The 10,648-nt window shown below is 55.2% G+C and overlaps 1 protein-coding gene across 1 annotated transcript; it reads right to left on the bottom strand.

Moving 5' to 3' along the window:
- Positions 1–783: 783 nt before the first annotated feature.
- AIPL1 (aryl hydrocarbon receptor interacting protein like 1) lies at positions 784–10,084 on the bottom strand. The gene is made up of 6 exons (XM_045824433.1): positions 9,933–10,084; positions 9,143–9,322; positions 3,190–3,378; positions 2,157–2,333; positions 1,903–2,044; positions 784–1,175 (listed from the first exon to the last, which is right to left on the bottom strand). The coding sequence occupies exons 1-6, from the start codon at positions 10,026–10,028 to the stop codon at positions 973–975; spliced, it is 987 nt and encodes a 328-aa protein (XP_045680389.1). The 5' UTR covers positions 10,029–10,084; the 3' UTR covers positions 784–972.
- Between the last annotated feature and the right edge of the window lie 564 nt (positions 10,085–10,648).

Genomic DNA, 10,648 nt, shown 5'->3' with positions numbered 1-10,648 from the left:
CCTCTAAAACCTCCCCTGGGTTCTGTCTCAACACGCCTGGATAGTCCATTAACACAGGGCCGGAATCAACCGAACACGACCCCTCTCACGTCCATGGTGGGAGAGGAGGGTTTACACTAAAAACCTCCTAGTGTGGCCAAAGCAGGGAAGACAACAAAAATTAAAGCATACCCCATTAAAGTACCTGCTGTACTTCTGATGCCAAGAATATCCCCAGTCTGTGGCCCAGAGGGTCATGACTTTGAAACCACAGAAAAAGAAATGCGATCACAGCCCCACCAGGCCCTGCAGGGAAACCACCTCACAGGCCTGCTTCTTGTACTGCTGGTCACTGACTTTCAAACCTTAGAGTCAGCCTTTGGACAAAGCACAGAAGCCTGGGTTTGGGACACAGGCAGAGCACAGATGTTAACAGCGAGGAGGATGGAAAGGAAAGGGGCACTGGCTGTGAGGCAGGAGGCGGAGGGAAACGGGGAGGGCAGTGGCCGCCACCTCCACCTGCAGAGAAGAGAGTCGGCAGGATTCGACAGAGAGTTCTGCAGGAAGTGGGAAAAGTTGCAAAAATAACAAAGCAAAGAACCGAAAATAGAACTATCCCACACTGGGAGGGGGGAAGGAGGAAGGAAAAGCATCAAAGCATTAAATTCTCATTTTTCACGGGCTCGGGTACTGGGTTCGCGGGTCAGCTGTGCTGTAAACGGTCACCTGGAGAGAGAGAAGGCGACCGCGAGGAACGAACGGGGTCAAACTGCCGCTCCGGGCTGGGAAATGGGAAACATGGCGGGAAACTTCGCTTTTATTCATAAGCCCTTCCAGGCTTTTATTTTTACAACTATATGTTATTTTTATTTTAAATTGTAAAATGTGACACCAAACCCCTGGCCAGTTGAACCAGAAGGGGCCAGGCCATCTGCGGGCGCCCGGTGTCCGCGGTCCGGTGGGAGCCCTGGTGGGAGGCCGCGAGGCCCCGCCCTAGCCCAGCATGTGCCGGCAGCGCAGCCGCTCCTCCTCCCGCTTCTCCTCCAGGCGGCTCTCCAGCAGCCTCAGCTCTCTCTGCACCGCCTTCCGCATGGCCGGCTCCAGCTCCAGCACCTTCTCCAGGTCCGCCTTGGCCTCTGCCTCATTCCACACCTCCGCATGAGCCCGGGCCCGCAGGTAGTAGGCCTTCACGATGCCTGCCAGAAAGGATCTGACTGGACGCACCACCCAGGCCCACAGGCAGCCCCACCACCAGCTGGTCCTTCCCAGCTTACAGAACCCATAACCTTGACCATGAACCTTAACTACTCTGTACCTCCCGATCTCGTGTCTTTGACTATAAAACGGGGATGATAACAGCAGTTGCAACTCCCCACCTTCGTGTAGACCCTTCCAAGGCCTCGTAACTGTTCTTATATTCATCACTTTCTATTCTTTTTCTTAAAGGAGGCTCTGTCCCCGCACCTATCCCGCACAGCGATCACACGGAGGAGTGACATGACGAATGCAGAGAATTCGGTGCCTGGCGCACGCGAGGGTTCGATGTTGCTCCGACTAACGCGAGCGCCCCCTTCACACGCACCGCTGCGGTGCTGACCCACCTGGGCATCACAGATACCCGCACCTATTGACTTCATCGTGTTCTCTGTGACGGTGGCCCCTTTCCTAACAATTCTGTTTACTGCTCCACACAGTCACAGCTTGGGCGAGCTACTTGTGGATTCGCCCTAATGCACATTAAAGTAGAATGCCTCTACAACAAGCACTGCTCGCCCATCACCCGTGACACGGGCACAGGCTTGGGAAACTGCTGGGCCGCGGCAAGTGCAGGCGCCGAGAGGGCAGCGGAAGCGTGCGCGAGGGCTGTGCGAGGTCTGCAGCCCTGGGCCAGCCCCGGCCCTCACCGCACCCTCCCGCACCCACCTGGGTGGTGGCGGAGGATGTCACCGGTGTGCTCCAGCACCTCGTAGTACTCCCCCCTCCTCAGCAGGCACTGGCAGTAGTTGAGGACCAGGGTGTTGATCATCTTCTCCAGCTTCAGCCACTGCACTTCCCAGGGCTTCTCCTGCGGGCGGAGAAAGGGCTGCTGTTCTCGCTCAGGCTGCTGCCTGACCCCTCCCCCAAGGCCCCGGCCCCGCCCCCGGCAGAGCTGATCCCCGAAGGCGGCCGCCTCCCACCTTGGTCTGCAGGTTCCTCAGGCAGACGATGGCTTCCTGGTACTTGGTGGAGGCCTCCTCGTAGCGGCCCAGCTTGAAGAGCCGGTTTCCTTCTCCGTGGAGGACGGGCACCGCCTGCATCTTCTCCGTGTTGCTCAGGTTCCAGGTCTCCCTCTGGTACTCGCTCGGGGCCTCCACCTGGCCCAGGAGCAGCAGGTCAGTGAGGTGGGGCCCCGGTGCCTGCACCCTGGTGGGTAGGGGCCCCAGCACAAGTCACTGAGGTCAGCTCTGCAGTCTTCACCATGAGGTTCCGCAGGCAAAACCACGCTTGCTGATCAAAGATATAGACACGGGGAAGGAGGCAACAAGACCCCAGGGGCCCAACCCTAAACCAGCGCTTTAAAAGGCACCTCTTTGTCAACACACTTTCCTTCCAAGATTCAGAAAGTTTCCATGGTCCTCAGGTGTTAGAACAAGACGTGGTGCTGCCCTCTGCTGGCGAACTGCCACCACACAAGCACAGACACACGACATCTGCGCCAAGCACCTCAGAGGCGACGCCCTGGGCCGTGCGCAGCTCTCATCTGTGCTCTCCCAGGCTGCCCTCCCTCCGTTGAGTCCTGACCGGGGCCTGACCCTCTCCCGCCACCCTATAAACCCGGCCATCAGTCACTGCGGGGGAGGGGCGACCCCCCCTCCTGGCATTGCAGAATCAGGCCTGACCCACGCACCACAGGGACTGGGGGTGAGGATGTCATTCTAACCTTTCAAAGACAGAAACAGAAGTAGAGAACCAGTAGAAGTAAAACGTCTCCAAAATAACAATGAGTAACATTTTTTAAAAACTGGTGCCAAGGGGGCTTTGCCCTTAGAAAAGGCAAAGTGCCTTTTGTGGGGAGGCAGGAGAGCGTTCAGATTCCAACCCTCCTGCGGTGTAGGGACCTTTCTGGGCTGTGGCCAGGTACCAGTGCGGCCCTGCTTCCGTGATGCCCCCTGATGCTGAGGCAGCCTGCTCCCTGCCATCCTCCCCCCCACCCCTGCCCCAGGGCCCCACCTGCAGCAGCTCGATCACGAAGACCAGAGGCTGCGGCTCCTTCTGCAGCTCGTCCAGGTCCTCGTAGCCCAGCGTGTGGTAGGCGAACATGTTGGCCAGCCCGCACGTGTGCACATGCCACTCGGCGGGGTCCTTGCCCTCCGCCATCTGCCGCAGGCTCCGGGACAGGATGGGGTAGACGCCCGTGTGCTGTGGGAAAGGTGGCGATGGCACCCAGAGCTCGCTGGGGTTCAAAGAGCCCCCAGCAGCACCCTGCTGCCCCTCCACACCTGCCCCATGGCTGTGACCACCTATTGTCCCCAACACACCCCTGCTAAGAGCTGCACGTAACTGTGCCGGGCAAAGCAGTCCATGTCTGTTAGCAGAGAGGGTCAGCCCCTAAGATCAGTGGTCCCCAACTTTTTGGCACCAGGGACCGCTTTCATGGAAGACAATTTTTCCACAGACTGAGGATGGGATGGGGAGACAGGAGGCGGAGCTCAAGTGGTGCTGTGAGCGAAGCTTTGCTCACTCACTCACCGCTCACCTCCTGCTGTGTGGCCTGGTTTTTAACAGGCCGGGGGCCCCAGGTTTGGGGACCTCTGATTAATATGAGATTTATATGACCCAACAAGGGAGACACTACTATTAAGACCCTTTTACAGATGAGGAAACTGGAGCCCAGAAAGGTTAAGTAAGTTGCTTAAGGTCATACAGCTAGGAAATGACAGAGCCAGGGTTCAAACCCAGCTGCAGAAGCCACACTCTGGTCACAGCGCCATGCCAGGCTGCCCTTTGCTGGCCCTGGGAGCCAACTCGAATGCTTTCTCTCCCCAGGAGACTGTGCCAGGCCTGTGACTTGCAGGGAAGGAGGTGTGGAAGGAGAGCAGTGGAGGAGAGGGCTGGGCCCCGAGAGGGCCGGGCTGGCTTCCCGACAGTGCTGCTGATTAGCAGGAGCCCAGGTCCCCCTGCCCTGTGAGCTCCAGCCCCTGCCCCTCATTGCTTCTGTCCAGTAGCAGGACTGTTGCAGGGTTAAAGAAGATGGTGCAGACATAGGTGCAGCTCACCACAGCCTCAGCCAGCTCAGAGAGCTGGGATCGCCACCCTCAAGGCAGAGGAAACCCAGGAAACCCAGCCTTGGGCCAGGCCTGTGCTGGGCTGGGCTCCGCTGCCCCATCTGTGAGCCGGAAAACTCCACAGGCTGGTCTCTGAGAGACCCTCTCCCTGGGCTGGGTCCTGACATGGCCCATCTCAGGCTCCTGAGTGGCAACTCCAGTAAAGACATGCTACTGGGTCCTGGCTGGTGTGGCTCAGTTGGTGGGAGCATTGCACATGGCTGGATTGTGGGTTCAGTCCCCCATCGGGACACATATGGAAGGCAACCAATCAATGTTTCTCTCTCATATTGATGTTTCTCTCTGTCTCTCTCTCCCTCTCTTTCTCCCTCCTTCTCTCTCTTCCTCTATCTCTAAAATGAATAAACATATCCTTCGGTGAGGTTTTTGTGGGTTTTTTTTAAGACACACTATTAGGAAGTACAGGGGCAGAAGTGGTTCAGCGTGGCTCCAAGTCACCAGCATGAGGATGAAGGTAAACCTCTCCCTGCCCCCAGCAGCCAGGATGAGCCCCTAATGCCCTCAGCTTCTTTGGGAGACAGTGACCAGATGGCAGTTAAGCCTATTGGGATTAGGGCTGGACTACGGGAGGGAGAGGCCCCAGGGTCAGCTGGCTACAGAGAAGAGGCAAATCACCTGTGAGCTCTGGACCCCAAGGTCAGGCAGCATTTGGCCATGACCTCAAAGGCCTCATGCCGCTGGGCACCTGCTGCCCGAGCCTGGACACACTGCCAGGGCCTGGTCTGCGTGGCGGGCTGTGGGATGCCACCAGGAGTGGGGAGGAAATCTCAGGAAGGAAGGTAAAGGTCAGAGAACAGGCAGAATCCCAGAATCCCACCCAATCCTGAGCAGCACCTCAGAGGCAGGAAGGAGGGTGGAGGGCTCAGCTCTGTGCCCCCTCTGTGGCCCCACTCACTCGCCCCGCTGCAGACCAGCAGGGCAGCCAGTCACAGCAGAGTCTCCCTGCAGCTCCACTCCAGCCCATGGGCCTCCCTCAGCCCACGTGGCTGTGATTAGGTCAGGGAACACCCATAACCGTTGTCCCTCTCTGGGACTTTGAGGACAGAGCCTGGTTCTGTCTGAGAGGCTGGTATCTGTACCAGAGGTTGCAAACTGGCATGCTACTGGCCTCATTCAGCTCCCAAACTGCCACGTTTCATCCCTCGTATTGTGAGGGCTTTTCTTAATTAGCAGCCAGCATTTAAACACTGAGAGATTTTACATGCTAATGAAGACTTCTGGCTTGTCTCAAACACCAGTGGGCCTGCCTCTGTCACATGGCCACGAGCCAGTGGGAGCTGAGGGGCAGATGACCTCCAGTGAACCAGGGTTCAGGCCTCTTGTGGAAGTTTAGTTTGCAACCCTGGCCTCATAAAATGGCACCAGCAAAAATTCCCACATAGAGACCAGTGTCTTCCTTTAGGGGTGGGGGGTGGGGAGGGAACAGGGACAGTGTACTTCAGGGCAGAAGCTCCCAAAGCCCCTGGCTCAGTCTGTCGTCTGGTCTGGGGGGTGGGGAGAGAGGGGGAAGGCCCCTGCTCCTGCAGAGACCTGAACTTCCGGGTGACCCTGTGAGGACTGTGCAAGCAGAGTACTCTAGAGGGGGTGACAAGCAGCAACTGCCGAGGGAGACCAGACCTCCCAGGTCCTTTGTCCCAGAGGTCTGTGTGCCTGCCCCATGGATTGCTTAGCCTCTGCAAGGCTCAGATCTGAAGCGAAGAGATGCCCCATAAAGAGAGGGGCCGACGAAGTGAGAGCTGGCAAGCTGTTTCACACTTCCTGGCCTGGACACTCCCCTTGCCCCCTGTCTAGACCCAGTGAACTCCTATTCATCCTTCAAGACCCAGTTCAATGTCATCTTCTTGAAGAAGTCTCCCCAGGACCCCAAAGCAGTTAGTGCTCCTCTCCTGTGGCCCCAAAGCACTCTGCCCTTAATCACGCCATGGCCCTGGCTGTCCTTCACTGTGCTCGCTGAGATGTCTGCTCCTCCTCCAGAATTAGAGCTCCTTGAAGGCCAAGGATTTTACCTGTTTTATTCCTGACACCCAGAACAGGACAAACCCAGGGCTCAGTGAATATTTGATAGATAGATAAACAGTTAGATTGATAGATAGATGCTTAATGATGGAAGACTGAATTGTGAGTAATGTGGATTGAAAGAAGGGATGGGTGAATGGGAACCTGGGTGCGTGGATGCACAGCAGGGTGGATAAACGGTGGGTGAGTAAGAAGGTAGATGACTCAGGAAGGGAGGGGTGTGCATGTGCACACCGGCACAATCACGGGAGCCGTAGGTGTAGAGGAGAGGTGGGGGTACTGGCAAAGCCAACGGTCAGTGTGGCATAAAAATAGTTACCAGCCTGTGAGATGCCCGTGCCTTCCTGTGACTGCTGATGTGGCCGAAAGAACACAGCCACCACAGAACTAAGAGTCATGCCCACATGTGGGAAGAGCAGCCGCTTATGGCTTTATAAACAACAAATGAATCAGCTAATCAGCAGTCCTGTGGCACCAACTATGTGTATCGGGAAGGGGCCCTCATGATGACCAGGCCTCTTACATTTGGCCTAGTGTACAGGTGCGTGTGGGTGGGGAAAGTGCAGGAGCTCCTCATTGTCAGCTAAGTCAACAGATAGCATTTTAAACTAACTGAAACTGAACAACGATTAAAATAAAAAATAATAAAAATAAAAAATAAACTAACTGAAATCACAAAGGAGCCAATTTTCTGAAGGCTTGACTTGTTAAAAATAAAATATCTTTTAAAAATTTTATAATGGGAGGGAAGTGGGGAGGGTTGGGTGAGTGGGCTGGAATGGGAGTAAAAGGGAGAAAACTGTACTTGAACAATGATTAAAATAAAATTTAAAAAAAAATTAAACATCAAGATGAAGAATAACAGCGATTGGTACAGAGGAAAAATGCTAATATCTGCTCAGTGAAGAAATAGATAAGGCACTGGGTGGGATCCCCTAGTGGCAGAGGATGGCACTGCAATCAGGCTCTATTAGACATAAGAAGAAACACCAGAGGTAAGGAGTGAAGAGACCAGGCCCCCCACCCTGTTTCTACCCCTTAAATGTTCCACCCAGATCAAGTCACTTTCCTTCTCTGAGCCTTCTCTTCATCAGTAAAATGAGGATGCTAGTCTCTAAAAATCTTCTAGTTCAATATAATAGTTCCTACTTTTCAATTGCCCCATTCCATGATGAGCCCTGGTAGACATCATATCTTGTAATCCCTACACAGCGCCCTAACTTAGGGATTTGTTTATTTATAAATGAGAAATTGGATTTCTGGAAGGGACAGAGGACTTCCCCAGGGTCACATCACTAATAAAGACAGAGCAGAGTTCAAACTCAGTTGTCTATTTCTCTCTCTCTCTACCCCCTTCCCTCCCCCCATTCCCCTAAATGCTTTTTGAAAGATAAGTGGCCCTGGTGAAATAATGAGTCTGGGTATCCACCAACAATGGCTGCTAAATCCACCCAGTGACAATCAGGGGGAGCTCTGCAGCAGCTGGGTCAGGCTGCTGACCTCTGAGCCCCTCCATCGGTCCCGCTGTCACAAGAAGAGAGGTGAGCGGACGTGGAGCCCCTCCCAATAGGAAGCACACGGCACAATTTCTAGAAAATACATGAATGTAGAGGAACATGTTAGATGATTATTCCACAGTGAAGCAACCAGCAAAATCAGAATATGAGAACTTCTGAGGAGTGACCCAGTTCCTCCAACAAACCCATGTCAAGGGGAAAAGTGGAACAGAATCCAAGGTAAAGAGACCCGAGAGACACACCAACAACCCTCTGCGCGTGGACTCGGGACCCCGATGTGAACAAACCACCCACAGAGAGGAAGCGAGGCCACAGCTGGGGACAGTCGAACAGGGACTGGACAGTGGTTGGCATTACGGAATTACTGGGGTTTTAACATGTGTAACAATGGTACTGAGGTCACGTTTTTTCGCTGCATTTTCTCTGGAGATACAAGTTTTAGTGTCTACAGAAGAAAGGGTGTGGCGGCTGGAATGTTTACCCGCGTGGGGTGAGGAGGGGAAGTGGACAGGGAGGCCGAGACACCGAAACACGAGTGGCCTCGGGGTGCCGGTGGCTGGCATTGGGTGATGGACTGTTGCAAGCTCAGGATCCTTTTGTCAACTTCTCTGTGTTTGAAAGTTTCCATAAGAAATGTTTGCTTAAAGATGGGTGAGTTTTGCCATTTCTACCTGAGCCACAGAACGAGAAGGCTGACCTGTGCGGGGATGTGTAAGAGTGCCGTCAATGTGAGAGCGATTTTGCAGTGTTGGTAGAAGCGGGGGGGCACCAATGGCCAAAAGCCTCTATGCTGTACCAGCCCTGCACAAAAGCGAGGGCTGCGGGTGGGCCGGCTCGCTCCGTGCTCCCACGTCCGCCGGCCAGCCAGGGCACTGACTGTCACTTCAGGGCCTGCTCTTCTGGGCGAACCCCTCTCCATCTTTACAGTGGCTGGAAGTGAGGATGTGGGATTTGCCTCGCAGAGTTGGGGTTTGGTTTGGTTTTGTTTTAAGATTTTATTTATTTATTTATTTTTAGACAGAGGGAAAGGGAGGGAGAAAGAGAGGGAGAGAAACGTTACTGTGTGGTTGCCTTTCACATGCCCTCAACTGGGCCACCTGGCCTACAACCCAGGCATGTGCCCTGACTAGTAATGGAACTGGTGACCCTTTGGTTCACAGGCTGGCACTCAATCCACTGAGCCACACCAGCCGGGGACAGAGTTTTGCTTTCTCTAGACTTTCCTGAAACACAGCAGCACTGCAGTGTGGGCGGTGGGCTCTGTAGGAAGCAAAGCTAGGGCCTGGGCCGGCAGGGCCTACTTACGATGGTGTCGCACCAGAACTCAGCCACCTCGCTGAGCCGCATGGACGTCAGCAGGATCTCCCAGACCTCCAGCTTGAACATGTTCCCAATGATGATGTGCATGGGCTGGCCCACCTGCCTGCTGTCATCTATCACCGTCCGCTCCTCATCGCACTTCATGGTACGGAAATGAAAGGTCACCTGCTCGCCAAGAGAGTGCACCCTGGTCTAGACACACCTCCTGAGGCCCAGCAGAGCCACCCCACTGTCACCGACTCTCAGGGCTGTCCTCGAGGTCGGCTCACCCACCTCCAATCAGGTGCCCCAGACCACCTGACCACGCCCACCCAGCCTGCACTCCCCCGGGGACGAGGAACCCATTCCTTCCCATAGGACCCTTCCCACTCTTCCCACAGCTCCGTGGGTCGGGATGTCCTTCCATAAATAAGCCCTAGACCTGAGACCACAGACACAGCCACTCCATACCCCTGGGAAGCCCACCAGAGGTGTGTGGCCAAACACTGTGACCCCTGAGGGCCCTTCCTTCTCACACAACATTTGGGGCTCCAGAAAATTCCCAAAGCCCTTCCCCCATCCTATGCTGCAGTTTAATTTGCGAAGTATCAAAACTGCCCGGTGACAGGACACCCATTTAGAGTTGCCCGGAAGCCTCAGCATTGACAGTTCCAGGAAGCACCTGCCCAACTGTGTTTTGGCAAAGCCGAAACCTGCCTTCGGTGCCCTGTGGCCCAGGGTAATGCAGAGGCTGCCCTGGAGGGCCTCTCTTTGGTCTGGGGGCAGCCCCACTCACTCGAGATCCAGTGATGAAGGTGGGGAGCTCCCCTACGCCCCCATGCAGAATGGTCTTCTTGACCCCTTCCACGTTCAGGAGCAGAGCGGCGTCCATGGCTCTGGTGCAGGCAGATGTCCAGCAGGGGCTGAGATAATCTCACTGGGAGGAAGGCACTCAGGCCCAGACAGGGATTTGCCCTGCGGGGGTGGGGGAGGGCTGTGAATTAGAGGCAAAAGGCAGGACAGTGCCCCGAGCTGGCCCCAGGCTGCTGTCAGGGCCACTCCCAGCAACCTAGCCAGGGCCAGAGTTTTTTTCCTGCCTGTCCACTGCTTCTCACCAGTAGGCAAGGCCCTGACTGACATTATTGCATCAGCTTTGGTTTGGTCTCACCTCAAGAAGACAGGAAGTCAGCCGGAGCTTTGTTAAAGGAGATGGGAGAGAGAGCCAGCAGTGGGCAGTACAGAAGCCTCAGGCTGCCCGAGAAGAGACCCAAAGCCACTCTGCCCGCCTGGGCCCTGGTGCCAGCCCAGGTCTCAAACCTTTAGTGCCTTTGAACTCCAGGCTGGGGCCCTGTGGCCTTCGGGATCCCTGCCTTCCCTCTTTCCTATTTCCTCCTCCCCTCCTCCTCCTCAAACTCTATCCACCCACAAGAGGATGTGACATTGTGGAGGGAAGGAAGATTACCAGTTTCTTGCTTGGGAGAATACTAAAACGGGATATGAGAAGGGGACAGG

The sequence above is a fragment of the Phyllostomus hastatus genome, unplaced genomic scaffold (assembly GCF_019186645.2).
Source record: "Phyllostomus hastatus isolate PE091 unplaced genomic scaffold, TTU_PhHast_1.1 phas_scaffold_55, whole genome shotgun sequence".
Classification (NCBI taxonomy): domain Eukaryota; kingdom Metazoa; phylum Chordata; class Mammalia; order Chiroptera; family Phyllostomidae; genus Phyllostomus; species Phyllostomus hastatus.
This window is presented reverse-complemented; position numbering and strand designations above follow the sequence as displayed.

What these genes read in the sequence shown, in the direction of transcription:
- AIPL1 (XM_045824433.1), bottom strand. Translation starts at nt 10,028, where the DNA reads ATGGACGCCGCTCTGCTCCTGAACGTGGAAGGGGTCAAGAAGACCATT. An exon ending in AGTTCTGGTGCGACACCATC is followed by an intron (nt 3,379 to 9,142) that starts GTAAGTAGGCCC and finishes CCTTTCCCACAG; the next exon opens with CACACGGGCGTCTACCCCAT. An exon ending in TCGTGATCGAGCTGCTGCAG is followed by an intron (nt 2,334 to 3,189) that starts GTGGGGCCCTGG and finishes CTCCTGGGCCAG; the next exon opens with GTGGAGGCCCCGAGCGAGTA.